This window comes from Canis lupus, chromosome 22 (genome assembly GCF_048164855.1).
Source record: "Canis lupus baileyi chromosome 22, mCanLup2.hap1, whole genome shotgun sequence".
Taxonomy (NCBI): domain Eukaryota; kingdom Metazoa; phylum Chordata; class Mammalia; order Carnivora; family Canidae; genus Canis; species Canis lupus.
This window is the reverse complement of record NC_132859.1, coordinates 25,418,832-25,440,237: the sequence shown is the minus strand read 5'-3', so window position 1 is coordinate 25,440,237 and position 21,406 is coordinate 25,418,832. Positions and strand designations below refer to the sequence as shown.

The 21,406-nt window shown below is 48.0% G+C and overlaps 1 protein-coding gene across 13 annotated transcripts in view; it reads left to right on the top strand.

Annotated features, from left to right (window-relative positions):
• The window catches only part of LOC140614043 (2-hydroxyacyl-CoA lyase 1), a 118,619-nt gene extending 97,757 nt beyond the window's left edge, over nucleotides 1-20,862 (top strand). For 7 of the 13 annotated variants that reach the window (XM_072792821.1, XM_072792822.1, XM_072792818.1 and 4 more), the window contains 7 exons: nucleotides 1,519-1,624; nucleotides 8,106-8,245; nucleotides 9,294-9,413; nucleotides 9,839-9,959; nucleotides 11,455-11,557; nucleotides 13,179-13,283; nucleotides 13,435-20,862. In XM_072792821.1, the coding sequence (XP_072648922.1) occupies nucleotides 1,519-1,624; nucleotides 8,106-8,245; nucleotides 9,294-9,413; nucleotides 9,839-9,959; nucleotides 11,455-11,557; nucleotides 13,179-13,283; nucleotides 13,435-13,504 (765 nt within the window). In that variant the 3' untranslated portion in view covers nucleotides 13,505-20,862. The remainder of the gene's footprint in view (nucleotides 1-1,518; nucleotides 1,625-8,105; nucleotides 8,246-9,293; nucleotides 9,414-9,838; nucleotides 9,960-11,454; nucleotides 11,558-13,178; nucleotides 13,284-13,434) is intronic. The other 6 variants (XM_072792816.1, XM_072792825.1, XM_072792826.1 and 3 more) reach the window with 4 other exon arrangements.
• The last annotated feature ends 544 nt before the right edge of the window (nucleotides 20,863-21,406 follow it).

The window sequence follows — 21,406 nt, the reverse complement described above, 5'->3', positions numbered from 1 at the left end:
TGTTTCATTACATGGGCAAGCCTGCCAAGGCACAAGTGTAGAAAGGGGATCCAGGTCAAAGGTGTCATGCATCAATCACTGTCCTGTTCAGGCCTAGCATAAGAGCAGACAGTTAGTCAATTGTTTAGGGGAAGAACCTACCGATTGGTTTCTGGAGTCATTCCTAAGATCAGCCCTAAGGAGGAAGTTCTTGTTCTTGACCCTCTCAGAACAAGCAGCCAGGAGGATAGCCTGTGTGGAATGGCTACAGCTCCAAGTATGCCTCTCTTTAAGACATCAGGCCTTTTCTAACCATGTGAAAAAGATGAAACCAAACTAGTTGCTATGATAGTCAGCTTGACCCCCCCAGCTCTTGGTTCTGTGCAAACCACTTTTTTACCTCTGAGATCTTTATTACTCTCACAATAAAGCTGTGAAGGTGTTTGATGGCCCCCATTTTATAGATGAGAAAGCTGAGGCACACACCAATGACCTGAGTGACCCAGGGTCTTATGGCAATGTGAAAGCCCATGTCTCTTGACTTCCAGCTCAACAGAACTACTTCCTCTTTTTGCCCCCAGCATCATCCTCCTCCCTCATTTAATCTGGGGAAGGGAGGTGAACAAGACAAATTCCAGCCCACAGGGAGCCTATGTCTCATGGAGAGACACTGACAGAAAGACCACACATTAATAATGGTGTTTCTGATCTGGGTAATGCTGGGAGGGAAAGGAGCCAAGTTGTGAGAGCCTGTGACAAGAACTGCCTTGGTCTGGCAGGGTCCGGGAAGGCTGTGCTGCGGTGACACTTTACCTGGGAGCTAAAGGCTGGGAGGGACCTTACCAGGCAGAGGAGTGGAGAGGGAGCTTGGGCGAGGAGGAGGAACGTAAAAGGTACAGTGTTCTTGAATACCAAAAACAGAAGGCTGGAACAAGACTAGGAAGGCCAGCCATGCAGGACTCTGTAGGCTGAAATTGCTCTGAGACTGAATCCTGAGAGCAATGGGACCATTCGATGGAAACAGCGCTTGTGGTAAAATAGAGATGGTTTTGATGAGTGGGCAGAGGCCTGTGTCCTAGGCTTGTTGCCTCAACACTAGATGCCTTGCATGAGTCTCTGCTTTCCTCTCATGCCTTGCATGAGCCTCTGTTTCCTCCTCTGTCTGGTGAGGGGAGTGGGTTGGTTTGGTTGCTTTCAGGAGTCCTGTGCCATGTTTCCAGGACAGAGCAAGAAGTAATGTCTATGAACTTGTAACCATCACAATCTCAAATGTCACTTGCCCTGAGCTTTTTTTTTTTTTTTTTTTTTTTTTAAGTAGGCTCTCACAACCCTGAGATCAAGAGTTGTATGCTCCACCAGCTGAGCCAGCCAGGCACCCCTGCCCTGAGCCTTTTAGGAGTTTGGTGGTCAAGGCCTCAGGTTCATCCTGCCCTGGGCTCCTGCTCCAAAGTGCAAAGTGACCCCTGATTTAGACATAAATGGGGAAGGAAATTTGCCATGTCATGTTATCGTAACAGGCTCTGCCTTTCTCTCTGTCAGGGGCAGAAGGGAGATAGTGGAGTAATGGGCCCACCAGGCAAGCCTGGGCCTTCTGGTCAACCTGGCCGTCCAGGCCCACCAGGCCCCCCGGGGCCCCCATCTGCAGGTAAGAGCTACACTGCTTCATATGATCTACAGTGCCGCCCTCCTGGCCAGCCTCCCCGGAGAGGGCACAGGAGATGCCTGCAGAGCTCTGCCTTGTGTTCTGAGTTAGAAACTACTCGAGGCACTTGAGTATATTTATAATTTCTCCACGGTTTGGCTCATTCAACTTTAACACAAGAGAGGTAAACACCATCCTGACTCTGTTGTATGATTTTATTTATTTTTTAAAGATTTTATTTATTTATTCTTGAGAGACAGAGAGAGAGAGAGAGAGAGAGAGAGAGAGAGAGAGAGGCAGAGACACAAGCAGAGGGAGAAGCAGGCTCCATGCAGGGAGCCTGATGTGGGACTTGATCCCGGGCCTCCAGGATCAGGCCCTGGGCTGCAGGCAGCGTTAAACCACTGCGCCACTGGGGCTGCCCTGTTGTAGGATTTTAGAGAACAAATAGAGGAGAAAACAAAGGGAAACATGATCACATTGGTGATGTCATTTATACTTCAAGTGAAAAATAATAACAGGCACATATTTCATCAACTAACACCTTTTTCTAGAAGAACTCTTCATGACTCCAAGCAGTTCTCTCAAACCTGGAAGTCATGGCAGAGTTTTCTATCTTATGTGGTGTTACCAAGGAGTCCTTGTTGGTTTGCACTGAACATACAAAGAAATCAAAGCCTACCATTGAAGGAGGCATAGAAACACTGCTACCTTCTTTACCTTGTTTAATTTGATGAGCTAAATAAACCCTTTATTTAGTTTGTTGCCTCATCAGCTCCAAATGCAACCAACATTTCATAGCACATTCTCTGTATAAACACAGCATCTCTGAAAAGACTATTTACTATATAGGGTCCTTTGTCCTCAGTTATACAAAAGGAATCCAAGCAATTTTTATTATCATCTTTTTAAAAGAAAATGAAGACATTTTAAAATTCTACATTGCATTTTTATTCCATGTGTTTATGGGAATATATTCATGGGATGGTTGAGAAATGTTATAATATGTTAGATCCTTTATTTTTTTTTTAAGATTTTATTTATTTATTTGAGAGAGAGAGAGAGAACATGAGTGGTGGGAGGAGAGGCAGAGAGAGAGGAGGAGAAGCAGACTGCCTTCTGAGCAGGGAGCCTGATGTGGGGCTCAATCCCAGGACCCTGAGATCATGATCTGAGCCGAAGGCAGACACACTAAACCAACTGAGCCACCCTTAGATCCTTTAAACCAAATTAAAGCTGACTCTGAGATTCTAACCTGCCAGGTTGCCAGGAAAATTCAATCTCAGGCATTATTGGGGTTCTCTCCACTCCTCCAGCTGCCAAAAAAGTGTTGGGTGAAGATATTGGAGGTTATGGCAGAAAAACATCAGGGGAGTTTCCTCCAGCCTTTGATCTGCCCTCTTCACCTCCGAAATGTCTACTGTCTGAGGCCACATGGTCCAAGGGTGCCTGGTGACTACCATCTTCATGCCACGCTTGGGTATCAGAACGTTTTCACGCCTGGGCCCTATAGCTCAATCTCCCAAGAAGTGCCCCACAGCCATTCCTTCCGAGACCTTGCCTCTTCTCCAGGACACAGGAAATCCCTGTCTCTCCATGTCTGGGGTGATCTCCCCTCTTCCGACCTCCAGCCCCCTGGCCTCTCACACTTCTCATACACTGCCACCATTTCTAGGAGCTTTTCTCTTCTGTGAACAGAGGGCAGAAAGGCAAAAGTCTTCACATAGTACCTGTTTCAGCAAGAGCAAGAAAGCACAAAGTCCTGCTACCTTCTTGAAATTGGGAGAGGAAAAAATAGTGGGAGAACAAACACCAGTTAGTATAACCGTAAGGTATCTTATAATGCCTATTTCTATTCTGTTAGGGGAACTAGACTGGAGCTCCAACCTGGCTCATGTGTCCTTGCCCCATAATCTGTTTCCGTAAATTGACTGGACACATCCTTATGGGGGGTCCTTCCAACTACGATTGACCCTTGAACAATGTGGAGGTTAGGGGTGCTGATCTCAGTCAGCCAAAAATCGACATATAACTTCGGACTCCCCCAAAACTTAACTACTAATAGCCTGCTGTTGACTGGAAGCCTTACCGATAACAGTTGATTAACACATACTTTGTATGTTATGTGTGTCATATACTGTATTCTTACAAGAAAGTAAGCTGGAGGAAAGAATGTTACTAGGAAAATCATAAGGAAGAGAAAATGCATTCAGGGGACATGCTGTGAAAAATCTGCATAGAAGTAGACCTGCACAGTTCAAACCCGTGTTGTTCAAGGGTCCCTTGTGGTCCTCTTCCTCCTCGGTCTGGTATGCATAACTGGCCAGTGTAGTCCTGTTTTCTCTGCTTGCTCTTCAGGCTCCTTCTCATTTAGCCTAGTATGCACACCTCGGCCCACCCCTCCATCCTCTGACAGATCCCAGCCTCACCGCCCTTTACCCTCCTGCTGATTCTGCTCTCTGTTGAGCTGGAGCGGATCTCTGAAATAGCATCCCTGTCATCCTCCCATCCACCCAGCAAAACCATCTCCTTGCATCAAAGCCCTCTCCTCAGCAAGGCCCTACCAGGACATACCTCCTTCCCCCATGTCCAAGTCACATATTGCCTCTCTGCTATGGCCTTTCACTGGTAACTGTTTTCTGCAGCTGTGTTTCATCTTCCATTTTTTTTTAAGATTTTATTTATTTATTCATGAGAGACAGAGAGAGAGAGAGAGAGAGAGAGGCAGAGACACAGGCAGAGGGAGAAGCAGGCTCCATGCAGGGAGCCCGATGTGGGACTTGATCCTTGGACTCCAGGATCACGCCCTGAGCCAAAGGCAGGCGCTAAACCTCTGAGCCACCCAGGCGTCCCTCATCTTCCTTCTAAATGGTAAGTCCTTGAGGCAGCGTCTGTGGCTGAGTCAGCTTTGCATCCCCATGTTCACCTGGCAGGTGAGATGGGCAGGGCCGGGTCCTGCAGGCATTCACAGACACAGGCCATTTTGGTTCTCAGTCTGTCCCCCCTGGGTTATGGCACAGCAGTCAAGGAGGATGCAGTCCGCTTCTGACTCATGTCCCCTTCCTGTGCCTTCTTTTGAGTCACTTCCTTTCTGGGGATCCTCTCAGATGGAAGGGGCTCAAGAAAATGGGGCAATAATCCTGTTCCATAGGAACATTTTTGGGAAAGAAGGATGAATTTAAAAGAGAACCTCCCTAGGCCTAGGGCCAATTGGGTTACTGTCAAGAATGGGAGCAGGCCCCCAGATTGATTCCTGAGACCACCTTTGGAGGCTGATAAAAGTCCCAAGCCCACTCAGGAGAAAAATGTGTCTATCTTTACCCAAGACAGACCTTCAGATCCATCTTGGGACGTCCTTGGGCTCTGTAGATCATAGGCTAAACACCCCTGGTCTTATCTGACCCTCTTTATAGAAAATAGATTTGAGGTTCAGAGGACAGGGACTTCCCCAAGATTGCAGAGCTGACTGCCCGCGTCACATGGCCTAGAATCAGTCTGTGGCTCCTGGTCCCGAGACCTTCCCATTCAGCCATGCAGCCTCTGCAGAGGCAGAGTGGGAGCTGGGGGTGATGTGGAGGCTATTCTGTGGGGTGCCTCCACCTTCTCCCAGATTTCCCATCTCAGGCCAGTAGTGTGCAACCAGAGGTGACAGGAGGCTCTCTGGGCAGTGATAGAGAGCCACGGCCTCTGGCTACAAGGGATGATGAATCAGCCAGGCCCACTAGAGCAGCTTCTAAGAGGCCAAGGTGGGGAAGTTCAACTTGCCATGCCCTTCAGTGCCTCCTGGCAGGAAACCAGCAGGCAGGGTGACAGATGCCCTCTGACAGCTGAAAGGAAGCTGCAGGGAAACTGCAGTGGTGGCAGGAAGCAGGCTCCCTGCCTCATCCTGTCAGGAGGCCATCTCTGGTTCTGGTGCCCAGTGCTACGGGGCAGGATGGTGCTGGGGCAGGTGGAGAGGGTGGGAGCTCTTTAGTACCCAAGTTATAGAGAAAGAGGTGCTGGGAAGCCAGGGAGAGAATAAAGGCAAAGTGCCTCTAGCACATAATCTGCAATAACCAAATTTCACATTTGTCTGAGTCCTTCCAGTACCCAGACAGGGTTTAAGTGAGTCACTGTGGTACCTAGGAATTGCCAGCTTCCTACAGGCATCAATATTCCTGGACATTTGTCTTTGGAATGGCATAGTATTAAGTGAACATGAATTCACATTTCAGTGTCACCACTTACTAGCTGGATAATGGGACAAACTCCTGAATCTCTCTGGGCCACGGTTCTGGAAGAGTTGTTGGGGTCACAGAGCCTGCTCCAGTGCCACTCTCACATCCTCGGTTATAGAAATTCCCACTTCAGCTCCCCAGTGTCATGATTACCCAGAATATTCCTGGGCTGATGGAGTTTCTGTCTTTTTGGGCTGTGTTGAAAATATCAGAACACAAGACTAGAGTTCTTCCTGCAGCATGGTTTCTTATTCAGAGTACCACAACCTGGTATACAATGTTGGCAAGCCTCCCTTCCCCTCTTGCTGACATTATTCTGATCTTGGACATATCTGTTCATCAGCTCAGAAATGCTCAGGGTTGCAGGGAGGGTATTCCCATTGAGGTCTCCTCTAGCTGAAGCTGCTTCCTTGACCAGACCTTCTCCCCTGGGGTCATTTTATTTTCTGCCCTTCTGGGGTCTGCCAACCATGTCCCCAGTTGCTGGCTTCCCTGGAAGTTACACAGCCTGAAAGCAATGACTGTCTGGTTTCCAGACTCCCCTTACTTTCCCAGAAAGAGGCATACTTCCTTTCTCTGTCTCTGGTTTTCCTCTCTTTCCTTTCTTCCTGTCGGATGGCTCTTGCCCTAGCTCTTTCCAGCCAACCCAAATACAATTTTTTAAAAGATTTTAAAAATTTATTCATGAGAGACACACAGAGAGAGAGGCAGAGATCCAGGCAGAGGGAGAAGCAGGCTCCATGCAGGGAGCCCGATGTGGGACTCGATCCTGGGACTCCAGGACCACACCTTGAGCCGAAGGTATATGCTCAACTGCTGAGCCACCCAGGTGTCCCCCAAATATGATTTTTTTAGCATTTTCTGAGGACCAGTTAGTCTACATTCACTTATTCATTCATTCATTCATTCATTCATTCAGATTCAAATCCATCTTTAATCATCAAGCATGTATCATGCCCCTACTGTGTGTCCAACCATGGGAAATGAAAACAGATACCAGCTTTGTGGATCTTACATTGTACTGGGGGAGACTGACCTTGATCAGATAATCTCACAAGATACAAAAATCATAAACAGAAGTGCCATGAAGAAAAGGCATGGGGAACCATGAAATTGTATCCAGCATGAACATGCCTTGAGTGTGAGCATTCAAAAGCCTTCCCTGAGGAAGTGATACTTGAACCCAGGTCAAGAGCAAGCTAGGAGGTACCTGGAGAGGGAGGCCTGGAGGGTGAAGGGAAAACAGTCTAGTAGGGGAATGGCTTGTGCAAAGACTGCGGCAGTTTTCAACCTCGGTTTACATTGGAATCAGCTTGAGAGCTTTTAAAAGCAAAAATGCCTGGTTTCTATTCTCAGCATTCTTGATGGAATCAGTCTGGAGTGTGGCCTGGGCATCATCAGGGCCTTTAAAAGTCAAGGTGAAAACTGCTACCCTAGCAGGCCACCCACACTGCAGGGAGTAGGTTTCCTAATCATGTGTGTTCAGTTCACTCTTCTCAGTATCAGGGGAGAATGAGTAGATGGAGCATTTTCAAACATTCCATTTTCTTCCAGAAGAAATAAAAGAAACCCACCTTCAGAAATTCCTTTATAAAGATCTTATATATAAAAGGAAAATAAAATGAATAAAAAAAATAATAAAGGTTATCGGTCAGCAATGTGTTTATCAGCAAGACGTCTCTGTTAATCATAGTCTAAACAAAAAGGGGATTTTCTTATATAAGGAAATATAGAGGTGGACAGTGGCTGGCTTTGGTTCAGCATCTAAGGGTCACTGTTAGGGTCCCATGTCCTAAGAGGCCCTGGTCTTTCCTACATGTTGGCTTCTCTTCTCATACCTATTACTTCATGGTTGCAGTGTGGCTGCTGCAGCACCGGACATCTTCTCTGTCTTCTAGATAGGAAGGAGGAAGCCATGTCTCTTACCAGCAATGTTTTTCCTGAATCAGGATAGACTTTCCCAGATGCCTACCCTTCTCCCACTGCAGACCTTGCATGCAAGGTAGTCTGGGAGGTAGAATGCCTATCTGTTTCTAAGTATAGAGAAAGGGAAGAGAGAGAGGGTTGGGGAAGGTGCTGCGACACCCAGCATAGTTAAGGGGCCCACAGAAAACACCTCCTCCACATGTTGGAACAAGAGTCCCTTTGAACCTCTCCCCCTAAAATACCGTGGACTTTGACCTTCTTTCTGTTGTGAAGGTTGCTCATGTCTCCCTTGAGCTATTTGGTTTTCCCTTTCTTCACTCAAGCAATCTGTTGCTTCCTAGGACAACTTGTGATGGGACCCAAAGGGGACAGAGGATTTCCCGGGCCTCCAGGAAGCTGTCTTTGTGGAACCCCTACGAATGTGAATAACCCTTCTTACAGGGAATCCATGTTTGGGGCCAGTTCCCCACACGTTCCTGTGGTAAGGCTCCTAGGAGCACTCGGGGCTGGTTATCCATCAGGACCTCTCACCTGATCCTCTCAGAGCTTTGTAAAAGCCGTTTAATAAAACTGATTTCCCCATTCTACTTGGTACACATTATAGGAGATTGGAAAATTAAAAGTAGGAAACCAAACTGTCCATTTGGTTGCAGGTACACTTTGGAGTATTTTCTTTGTCTTTAAGAACAAAAAATTATTTAAAAAGTCAAGTAAATACAAAAGTGGAACAAATAGTGTAATAAACTTCTATGTACCCTTCACCCAAATTCAATATTTATCCACTCCTGGCTAATCCTGTTTCCTCTTTATACCCACTCACTACTGCCCACCCTCCCTTGGATTATTTCCCAGTAACCCTGGACATCAATTCATCATTAAATGCACGCAAAATCAGCCATCCAACATGCGGCGGTGCTGTGATTTATTTAACCAGTGCCGTACTGTCGGATATTTACAGGGCTCTCCCAAGCTTTTCACTAATGTAAATAAAACCATAATGAACACCTCTGGCTATAACAGTTTTGTCAAGAATCATTTCCAGATGTTGAATTACTTGATTAGATGATATCACCTCTTTAAGTCTTAGGAACATTTTAAACGTTTAAAAGAAATTTTTTTAAGAGTTTATTTATTCATGAGAGACACAGAGATAGGCAGAGACATAGGCAGAGGGAGAAGCAGGCTCCCCGCGGGGAGCCTGATGCAGGACTCCATCTCAGGACGCCAGGATCACAACCTGAGCTGAAGGCAGACGCTCAACTGCTGAGCCATCCAGGTGCCCCCTTAAATGTTTAAAAATTTGAACTCACGCTTCATCTTAATGCAAACTCAGTAGGAAGTGGATGAGAAGATGTGGGAATCAAGGCCTTCCTCCCTACTTCAGGAGGGATGACAGAGTGTAATTAAGCAGACCCGTCCTGCCGCTGTCAACCAGCCGAGGGATAGAGCTTCTGCTTCCTCCTCCAGCTTTTCCCCTGTTCCCTATAGAAGTGTTTTTCTAGGATCCTCATCAGTATGTTCTCTGGCAGATTTTTGTAGTCAACAATCAGGAGGAGCTTGAGAGACTGAACACCCAAAACGCCATTGCCTTCCGCAAAGACCAGAGATCTCTGTACTTCAAGGACAGCCTTGGCTGGCTCCCAATCCAGGTACCCTGAGGCTGGCACTCATGACATACCCCACCCTGGAAAAGGACATAGCATTAGAGGAAAGAGGGGCCAACAATTGGGCCTGGCACAGAGCCTTTCTGCAATCTGTTCCCATGGAAGGACTGGGCGTCCTCCGCTGCTTTGCTTCTGAGCAGTTCTCTGTGCCCCTGCTCCCCAGATGGAACCTCCTCTTTGAGCCAGGGTTCCAGATGGTCTTCCTATCCCATATTGCCAGGCTGCCATCTTGATCTAGGCCAGCTTTCCTGTCAGCGGCAGAGCCCTGGGCAGCAGGAGAGGTGTGTCTTTCCCCTGCCAGAAGGTAGCCCCCACAGACCCAGAGCCTCTAGCCCCAGTGTCAATGACCTGCCCTCCCTGCAGCTGCCCACATGCCATCCCTAGTAATTGTCATGTGTTTCTTTGGCCAGGTAACCCCTTTCTACCCTGTGGACTACACTGCAGACCACCGTGGCTCCTGTGGGGACGGGGTCCTGCAGCCCGGGGAGGAGTGTGATGATGGGAACAACAATGTGGATGACGACTGCATCAGTGAGTGGGGCCCAGCCAGGAGGGCCTGAAGCTCAAACTGCCATGGGGGGGGGGGGAGGCTTAGGGCAAGCCCCTGGACGATTGGAGCCAGAGGGGCACACCTGGGCTGCTGTGGGGACAGCCCTCCCATTCAGGCCACATGTTGACTTCAACTCCCCAAGCAGGTCAGTGGGGATTGGTGTCAAGGATCTTGCTCCCAGAAAAGCCACCTGTCCCTCCCTTTTCCTGAATCCTAGTCTTGCCAAAACCCACATTCCAGTCCACATTCTTTATCAAAAGATAAAAGGTGATGCAGAGTGAAAGACAAAAGGGAGAAGCCAAGAATTTGATTCAGGACTTTGTTACCAGATAAAGCCCTAGTGGCAAAGCCCTCTTTAGGGGAAGCTGCCTTCAGGCTGATGGGAGGCGGCAGGATGGACAGGCAGGAAGCACAGCACTGGAGGGTTTGCTTTTCTTCTTTCAGTCATGCAGCAAAAGCAGGAGGTGAGGAAGAAGGCAGGGGATTTAGAGTCAAACAGAACAGAGTTTGAATGCTCAGAGAGGGGGCTACTCAGTGAGCTGGGAGATGGAAGGCAATTCACAGCTCCGGGTCTCACTTTCCTCAACCAAAAAATGGGTACGACAGTACTAACTGCTCAGGTCTTCAGAGATTCTGTGAGCTGATGTGCGCTGGATGTCAGGGTATCATAAGGGATCAACATCCCTTCACTGAATTATTTTCAAGCCCCTGCTGTGAGGAGCCAGGCCCCGGCTAGAGCTGGGGATGTGTAAATGGAAAGTCTCATTCCTTGCTCAAGGGAAGGCTGATGGCACAGCATAGTGAGGAAGTTATGCACTGAGATGGATGCAGGGACAGAGAAGCAGCTGGCTCCCTCTCAGGGTATTTCCATCCCGCTTTCTGGGATGGTGATCACTGGCATGCCAGCTTTGCCTGGAGTCCCTTCTGTCCCTGGTACAAACACCGTCAAATAGGAGATCACACAGCAGGAAGGAACTGAGGGGGTCTCAAAGCCCTGTAAAATGAGGGTGGGGCTCACACTCCAACACCCTTCCCTTGTGTGAGAACAAGAGACCCCATTGAAGATCATCTGGCTCCCCAGGGACTTGGGGTCACCCACCCTGGAAGTTCTCTGTACACAGACAAGAGCCACCTCGGCCATCACATGTGCCCAGTGCTCAGTCACCAGAATCTCACTTTGCAGGAACCCACAGTGTATCCTGTGAAGAGGAGATGGTATCTGTGCCCAAGGCTTAAGATAGGGATATTGAGGCTCAGAGAGCCCAAGTGGGCTGAAGCCTGGGTCTCTTTATTCTCTGGTGTGGGGTTTGGGGTTCTGAGGGGCAGTCCCTGGATACATCTGAAGCTTTATGGAAGTCCATTCAAGAGGGTGTGTGCTCTGGGTGGATCCTTCAGGCCACACAGCCCTTACAGGCTGAAGGAAGTTTGTCCCACTCTGAGTCCCCTCTCAGGACTATACTTCCTTGTGTCCCTCAGGCTGTCACCGGGCCTACTGTGGAGATGGCCACCAGCACAAGGGCGTGGAGGACTGTGATGGCTCTGACTTCGGCTACCTGACGTGCGAGACCTATCTCCCTGGGTAGGGATCACCTCACATGCTATTATGACACCCCTGCCTCCCTCTCTGACTGCCTCCTCTTTTTTCCTTCCCAGATACTTTCTTAGTGCTCCTTATGTTCCTGTACTTTCTAAACACTGAGGTATGGTGATAGATAACACAACACATGGTCCCTGCCCACCTAGGGGAGACAGGCCATAAACACATAATCACCATGTGCCCTCCCAGAGTGCCTGAGTGCCCCTGAGGCCAAGCTGAGACAGACAAGGACCAGCTTTGTCCTGAGCCCCTGGAGATGAGCAGTCTCTATATTTAGCTGTTGCCCCTGGCTGAGCAGCTCCCATCCCCAGTGGCTACCATGACATTAGTCTTCTGGAAAGTGGGTCTGGAGGAAGTCCAGTGGAGGGTGGAGGGCATTTCCAAGAATCCAAGCATCTGTATAACCAGAATTCCCTGGAACAGCTACTAACCCCTGGGCCCGTGGGTGCAATTGAGATCACACCAGCATTAATATTTAATTTTGCTGGTTCGTGGCCCCTCCAGGAAAACCCCAGGAACCCCAGGAATTTAGTATCCTCTTCAAGGATCCCTCTGGTTATATCTGGGACTCTCCAGTGGGTGTTCGTGTTGCTCAGTATTCTAGTGTCTCAATCTCCACGTTGATGTCTCCCAAGCCAGCTGAAGGGCCACTGGGCCTGTGAAGTGCAAAACAGCACCAAATTCCCCTTAATCTTCACCAAACTAGAGTTGTATAACATTGTAGGAGAAATGGGAAGGCTGTTCCTCCCCCCAGGTCTTGCTTCTCCCTTGGCTCCAGAGTGGATCGCTGGCCCCTCACACCTCCTAAGTCTCTCAGAGTCCTGTCTTCCAAAGCATTCCCTTCCAGCCCTGTTCCTGGGACCTAGGCCCTCAGCAGGGCTGGCAAATAGACACCAAGCCTGCCGTTCTGTTGCCTCATGTCTGCTCTCTTTTACCAGGAGGTATCCACAATGCCCACCCCCCAAACACATCAAACCACGCTGGGAGAACTACAAACCTGTAGTCATCCCACAACAAGCACTGTAGGCTTAACCAGCACCCCATTGTATCTGTGTGACTTTATGTACTACCCTGTCTCCAACGTACGGAGGATTCCTAACAGACACCCGCCAGAGAGTTGGCAGGTCTGAGCTGATTGGTTGATGGCTTCATGGAGACAACTCAGTATAGACATTTGGACATGGGAGTACAGGATTGCATAGAGCCCAGGGCTTTCCCACTGGCTCACTGTGGTTACTTATCTCTAGAAGCCTTAGGGGACACTTATAAATATGGGTATAATGGATGGCACATTGTCTCAGGATTAGCACTTGGGCTTACAAAGTATAAATTGCTAAAATGGTGGCCCTCTGCCACATGTTGCTACTTAAAATTAATTAAAATTAAACAAAATTGAAAATCCAATGATTCAGTCACACCAGATTTTAAGAACTCAATAGCCACATATGGCTAGTGGCTGCCATATTGGACTGCCATAGAACATTTGTATCACTACATTATGATCTGATGGACAGCACTGGAAGGAAATCTTTCAGGTCTTAGGAAGGGAGTAATTCTCTAAGATTCTGTGTTAAGAACAAGGTTGCCAACTCTTTCCACCCAGATCCCTCCATTGGGTTCAAGGGGAAAAGCCCCAGAGGCCTGGACTCAACTGCTCCAAGCCTTTCACCCCAAATGAGAATGAGAACAGTCTCTATGGAACCCTCAGGTAAGGTAGCAGCAGTGGCTGGTGTCTGATGAGGTTTGGCCAAAAAGTCACCAAAGGTGGCCTTTTAGAACATGGCTTGGTCATGAGGGCTGGGCAGGAGCTCTCTTGCCCACCATCCCATGTGCACCCTGACTCCTATCTGCCCCCTCAGGTCATATGGAGACCTGCAGTGCACCCCGTACTGCTACATCGACTCCACGTCCTGCCGCTACTTCACATGAGGAGGAGGTGGGCTGCATCCTATATATTTGGCAACAGCTTCTCCACTGTCATCAAATTGACTTTGCGCCATCCTGGTCCAGTTTCTACCACCTTCATATGACAAAAACAAGGACAAACTCCTGCTGTTAAGACATGCTTTTGACTCAGTCGACTGGAAGAATTTAGGACTACTGCATCCTGTCTTAATCCAAAGTCCCGGAGAACCTTCCATGTGCCCAGCCTGGGAACTGTTCCCCCTTGCTACCATCTGGCCAAATAGCCAACCTTCAGTGCCCTTTCTCTTCTGGAATGTTACTGACTCAGACCATTGACTTGGCTTAGAACTGTTAGCCCCACTAAGACCTGCAGGGTTTTTTGAATATGTTCTCATCACACTTGGGGCATCTGGTGTACAGGCCTCTCTGTTCCTCTGACCTCCAGAAATGTGGGCATTCTCACCCAGGGCAGCCGGCCATCAGATCTCCCCAGGCTTGTGAAACACAAAGCAGGGAAGTGGGCCTGTTCTCTTGGAGTGGCTCCCAGCTCTGGACCTACTGAGGAACCCCTCAACTGTCTACAGCCCAGCATAGCCTCATATGGATGCAGTTTCCCCAAGAAGAGACCCAACTGTGAAAAAGTCCTGTGAAACGGTGCTCTGCCCCTGGAGAAGGTGGAGGCCCAGCTGGGGTGCTCAGCATGTGAACAATAGCAAAGCAGTGACCTTCTGCTTCTCAGTGTTCCCCCAAAGGGGTAGCTCTTGTGGTTTCACCATCCTCAGCACCATCTCATGGCTCTCTGAGCTTTAACCTCTGTCTTATGAATGCCCGTTATGTCCATTTCTTGTTCAGGGGGTTCACTACCAGAGGGAAACTACTGAAGTCTACACCTGGGTAGGCTTTTGGTGTTCTCAGTCCTTAGGAAAATGTCCCCATGTGAGGCCCTATGACTGAGTACTTGCTCCAGGCAGAGGCCATTTCTGTCCTGGGCTCCAGCTCTAGGCTGCCTGCTGCTTCCTGCGCACATCCTATGACCTTCCCTTGGTGTCTCCGTAGTGCATAGCCTTGCCCTCATGTCTGTGTCCCTGAGCCCCCCATGTTTCTGCAGGGTCATTAGTTTGGCCTTTGAGCTGCCTTGTAACACGATCTTTCCTGAGTGGGGCTTAGCTTTGTTTTGGAAGTATGTCTCCCCCAAACCCAAATGGCAGACCTCAAATGGAATTTGCCTATTGCTACCAGAGAGGGATACTTTTGGGCTTTTGTACAAAGCTATCTAATGTGCCTGAGTCCTGGGGACTCAGTAGACAGGAGCTTCTGGCCCAGCGGGCCATCACTAATGATCTGTAGTAGATGGGATCATCCCAAGGGTGATGCCTTTAGAGGTGGGGCACGCTGGTCAGCCTGGTTCCCTCAGCCTCTTCTGCACACCGTGGGGTGACACCTTCATGCTGGGATCTCCAGATGGGAAATCAAGAAATACAAGCAGTTTGTTTCCCCACTGTGGCTCTCTCTTCCCTGGGGGTTTTGGGCCAGTGTCCCAGCATTACCGTTTGGAATGAGGGGTCTGAATTTACTGTCTCCCAGGCTTTGCAGAGGGTTCTAGAACATGGAGCAGTACTACCTCCTCAGGGACAAGGGAGGAAACTGATATTGAGAGATTTAGAGGGACTTACCTAAGGCTACAAAGCCTGGTCTTGCCAACCCAGTCCCACTCCAGCCTTATTTTAGGACCATGTTTAGAACAAGATGGAGCTCCAGCACTGCCCTTGGTTCGACCTGCCACGAAAGACCCTGTCCTGGGTCCCTTGTCTTGAAGGGCACCAATCTGGCCTTCCCCTGGCTATGTCCCTCCCCACGGGGCAGGGAGTCTATGAGGCCAAGGTGACGTGCCCACTGAAGCTTGTGCACCCCTCTCCCAGACTATGATCCAGGTACCCAGGAGACCACAGTTCCTATCCAAGTGGTCCTCCTACACACATCTGTCATCCTGACCTGTACGCACCTATAAGCATGAGGGGTGGCCAGGGACAAGCTGTGTTTAGGGGTTGTAGATGGGGCTTGGATATGCAGGCTGGGGTTCCCACAGAGATAGGCATGAAGCCTCTCTCACTTGGACGGGGCCTTGCTCTCCTTGTGCCACCACAGAACTTTGAGGCATCTAAATATTCCAAATGCAAACCCAGCCTTCCAGGTCTTACAAAAAGTGTGACTGTCAAGTAAGCAGACAGGACATATTTAGGAATAGTTTGATTCTAACATGAAATACTAGACATATGGTACGTGAACCTCCACCTGTGCTCTTGTAACCAGATCTCACAATTATCATCAGACAGGTGAGGGCCTGTCTCTGACTATTGCAAGGGGTTTCTGAAAGGCTCTGAAAATGAAAGGATTCAAAGCCACATGTTTGAAGTATATATGTAATAATAGCAATCCCCCCCCCCCCCGTGGCATTTGTGATTTTTAAAAATTCAATTAATAACATAGATTATTTATTTCAGAGGTAGAAGTCAGTGATTCATCAGGTGCCTAGAACACCCAGTGCTCCTTCCATCACGTGCTGCCCTCAGGCCTCCCCTTAAATGCTGTGGTCCAGGGAGCAGGTCCTGGTCCAGGAACAGGGACACCTGTAAGCAGGCCAGGTGGCCATGGGAGAGGTAACCAAGTGTCTCTTGAGAGCACTGGCTGTTTCTGTGGGGAGCTGAGGTGCCACAGAGGGAGGGCAGAGCCCTCAACTGGGAGTCCTGACATCTGGGCTCATACTTGGTTTGTCACTTCTCACAGACTCCATCTCCTTACCTAGAAGAAACTGTACACAAGGGCCGAATTTTCTTTCAGCTCTAACAGCTTGTGGGTGGGGACTCTCCTCCAGCAGTGACAGGACATGCCTAGGAGTGGAGATAGATATCCTCAGCTTCTCCTGAGACTGTCACATAGAGTGGCTGAGAATATCAGGGTCTTTAGAGCTGCAGCAGAGTCACCAAAAAAGGCTATGTCAGTTTAGATACTTTTGTTGGTAGGTAGCAGAAAATCCAACTTAAATATAATATAAACTACAGGGTGGAATTTATTGGCTTATATAACTTAAAAAATTCCAGCAGTTGAGTGGAGATCAGACATGGTTCAAGCAAGGCTTCCACTCCATTTCTCTGCCCGGACTCTCTTCTCCGTTACTTGCATATCTCCTGTTAGTTTGATCCTTGGGTGTCACAAGCGGACTATTGCAATTTCAGACTTACATCTGACCCTATAATATCCAGAGGAAGAGATAACATCTATTCCAGTGGCTCTCAAGAAAGTTTTTTTCCAGAAGCCCCCCAAAAGTCTTACCTTGAGCCTCATTGCCTATTTGGGGTCACATGCCCATTCCTGAACCAATTCTTGTCAGAATGCCGCCCACTAATTGGATTACAGCTGGGTTCCTGAACCCACAGAGGCAAAAGGTGTAAGATTACTCCTTGTTCACTCCCTAGGGATTCTCCAGAAGCACATCAGCTGTGTAAGGAAGGCTTGGCTATTGGCCAATATAGTGGGGAGCAGGTATGAGGTGAATGGGTGCTGGGTACACACAGTGTCTATCACCGTGGCAGTCTCTGGTTTTGCTTTTCCTTTTGGCAGGAATAGGTGCTGAACCACTTGGGGAAAACCTCTGGAAAGATACCTCACAACTAGACAGCTCTTGGCTGATTCTGATAGAGCTCCTTGAAAGAAGTTGACTCTCCTAGGGAGCCAAAGGTTATCAAAGAGGTGGTGTAGTTTGCTTTTGTGAAAAAAGGAGAGGATAGGATTTACGTATTTGGGTTTGGAGCCTGTCACTAACTCCCTATTTAATTTTCCTGCATAATTTGCTTAACTTTTCTGTTTTTCTCATCTTTATACTGGGTTATTTCAGGGCGTGTTGGCATTTTAGTGATGATACGGTTAAAATTTCTGACACCTAGAAACTCTTTACAGAGGGTTGGGTTTTATCTGTGTCATTATTATTTAAGGACTTAGGCCGAATCACTCACCTCTTTGGGACCTGGGGGTTCTTTCTTCCCCCTTTGAGGCTGGTTACATGGGTTCACTTTTGACAGCAGTTTGGACCACAGTCTTTATTACAGCCTTTACTATAAAACAGTGAAAAAGAGCAGGGGTTCTCAAACTCTGCAGCACATTAGCCTGTTTGACAAATACCACCAGGGATGAACCAACACAAATTTTGTAGACCAACAAAATCAGGTTCACTGTCGTGTAGTAAGAAGACCAAACACCAGAGGAATAATGGAACAGCTCATCAAACCAAGAAAAAGATTATGACAGACTTGGGGAGGGGTGCAGTGTAGGCAGAACATGAAAGCAGCATTGTGGGAACAGGCTCAAAGCAAAACAGGGGTCAAGGTCAAGCCTGGACTGGGAAGTGGACCCAGGTCCCGATTCCTTGGAGAACTGCAAAGTTAAGAAAAGCAGGGACTGTCATGCTGGAAAATCCCTATCAGAATTTTTGAATCTAGGGTAGAAACTGAAACTGCTTCTCTGTGTCAGTGACTCATGCAGCGCAGGTCTTCCAGGCAAGGGTGGAAAGTTTCATTGTTAATGATAGGATTGCAAACTGCAAAGTTTTGACAGCCCAAGATTTTAGTCACAAAGGTTGACATGATTTTTGTTCAGGTGGCAGGAGTATAAAGCAAAGCTGAGGCTGTCACTGAAAAGAAAGCAGGAGTCATTCAAAGAGTGATCATGATACTGTAGAGCTGACCTTGAGAGAAAGATTGCTTCCTGTTAACTTTGCAGCATTATCAGTGCCTGCCCTGACAGTCTGATGAATGACATGGTACAGGGCTGACTTTACCTCTCTCAGCCTGGACTAGTTTTTTTACCCTTTCACCAGTAACAGAGGCCCAAGCTCTGCTCAGCTGATCCCCAATGACCCACACTATGGCGAGGCTTCTCTAGGCCAGCCCCCAGGCTCCTAACATAACCAGGGAAGCGTGGGGATGGGGTTTGGCTCCAGAAGTCTTTATCCACCTTCAAAGCCATTTGAGTGACAAACTTGTGAGCAAAGTAAGGTCTTTAGAGGAACCGTGTTCTCAACCTTGGTAACTAGTACTTAGGAAGCAGTGCTTGGGAAGATGGTAGGACAAATTTTCTAAGCATCATGGGACATACACCGATCATCCATCACTTTAATATGGGCCTGGAGGACACATAGGTCAAATTGCTTAAGAATCTCCAAACCTCAATTCATAGGCCAACCATGCTCCATTCACTGCTTTACTTGAGTTGTTCCGCACTCCCCTTCCCTCCCCTATAGTGGAGTGAACCAATTTCAGTGAAACTCAGATCTTGCATTAGTATGGTAACAGTGAGCTCATAGATCAAGGATCTTGGCAATTCATCAAGGAGACGGTTACACTTCAATAACCTACAGTCACCACCCATGGACCCAGAGGCTCCAAGAGTGTGGTTTCCATCCTCATTTGTTGCAAATGACACAAGAGTAAAGGATTGAGGACTCCCCACCTCACATAATTGGGGTGGGGGGGCAGGCAGACAGAAAGGGGGAATAGGAAGAGAACTCACACTGCCTTTATCAGAGGGCCTTCCTCTCTGGGGATTCACCTAAGTTCTTTTCAGCTCCAGACAGCTGACTTTTGGAGTCAGACAACGCTACAAGAAACAAGAAACCAACTCACTATAGGAAGAAATGGGCTATTTCCCCAGCCCTTGTTTGCCTTTGCCCCACTACCTTTGCAGAAAGAAAAAGGGGCCCATGGAAAATGCCAAGATGTTAGTACCTCAAGAGAATTTGTGATTATTTTGGTTTTGCCATCCTTCCACCCCCTCGATACCTCTAGATTTGGGGTTTTGATGTTCCAACTCATAAGGAGTATCACATCCCACTGCATGTGTCACTCCAGGTTACTCTCAATCCAACTCCTACCTAGGATGGCAAAATGAAGGCAGTCATTCACAGTAGTGGGTCATCATTTGAGGCTCATCATGGGAGACTATCTTCTTGGGGCACAAGTTTAAAGCTTTAGAGTTTATGAGGATGACCTGAAGGGCTTGTCAAAACATTACTGGGACCCACTTTCGAGTTTCCAATTCAGCATGTCTGGGGTGGAACTTGGTAATTTCTATTTCTAACAAGGTCCCAGGGGATGCTGATGGTGCTGTGGACCAGGGACCACATTTTAAGAGCCACTACTTCTGGGGAAATGTCTCATCTGAGAACAACGGTAGTAGCCCAAATACACTGGGGGACAGGAGGACTTTGGGTAAGTGGGTTTTTTTTTTAATACTCTTCCATTAAGGAAGTAGGGTCTTTGTCCTTTCCTTTTGAATCTAGGTGGGCTTTTGATTGCACGGACCAATAGAATGCTGTGGATGTGATGCTGGGTGACTTCCCAGGCTAGATCATCTACAGCCAAGCAGCTTCTTGGGACACTCATCCTAGGGGAGAGCAGCCATCATGAAAGAAGCCCAAATACCTTGAGACTGCCATGTTGGGTTCTGGTTGACGGATCCAAACGAACTTGCTTCCAGCCATCCCCACCATGGTGCCAGAGATGTAAGTGAAACTAGTTCAGACTCTCCAGTCCTGCTTGTCTGCCACCTAAGTTAACATTGAGTGACCTCAGGGGAAGCCCCAAGGAGAATCGCCCAGCCAAGCTCTATCCTAAATCCTAACCAACACTTCCATGAGATAAAATGGTTGTTGTTTAAGCCACGAAGTTTTAGGGTAGTTTGTTACTTAGCAATAGATAACAGTGCTTTAGGTTAGAAAGGTTAGAAAGGAAGCAAACCACTCTGGACAGGGCAAAGCGCCAAGTCCAGAGGAGCTGCTGGCTTGTGTTTGGTGCCCTCTGCAGGATCCATGAATATAAGTTGGCCTTAACTCCTACATGGACTTTTATTTATCTGGCTAGGAGAAAAGCCAGGCAAGAGAGGGGACTTAAGTCATTGTATGGCCCAGTGTTCTCAACCATGATGGGGATGTGGAGTATATACAGGTTGTAGAATGACTGCAACAACCACCCTAATTCTCACACCTCCCTGTATCCACACCTTTCTAACATACTTTGCTACTCCTCCCATCAGCTGGTGAAATGCAATGTATTTGCCCAACCCCTTGATTCTGAACTTGATCTTGTGACTTGCTTTTGGCCAGTGACATGTTAGCAGTTGTGACAGAGGTAGTGGTGTTTCGTCTCTCACTCTAGCACCTTTGCCTTTGCCATGACAATATGCCTATGCTAGGCTGGCCAAGGCCATCCTCGATCAGCTGAATCCGTCAAGACATATGGAGCCCAGTCAAGACCAGGCTGTCCAGGAACACCCAGTCTAAATCACCAATCCAGACTTGTAAGCAAAATAAATGTTTATTTTAAGCCACTGAACCCTGGGATGCTTTGTTACATATCATTGTAGCGGCAATACTTAAATGAGGATCAAACTCCCTTAACTGATGAAGGTACACTGCAGTGTCCCCAGAGTCCTCATTCAAATCTAACTCCTATATCCCCCTGAAGAAATGGGAGCCAATTACAGAATAAGCAGCAGAGGACTCCTAGCCTAGTTCTCTTAATGTGTAATTGTAGTCAGTCCAGATCTATGGAGCACCCATTAGGAGAAAGATAGCAGAGAATTAAAAAGGGAATATGGTCACTGCCCACCTAGAAGTTTATAAACTATCTGGAGCCAAGACCTCAAGACTGATGTAGGCATGTGGAATGGGAGCAGGGAGCAGGGTCACTTCCAGCCAGTGAGTGTACATGTGTGTATATATATATGAGTGGCATGGCACCATAGGTGGAAGGAGTCTGGTGAGCTAAAAGACTAGGCTATGAGGATATGTCTAGGGATTCAGTTTAACCCCTCTATGGTTTTCAGATTCAAAGCTAAGCTGGCTTTCCAGACCAAGTAATGGCCTCAGATGCCATG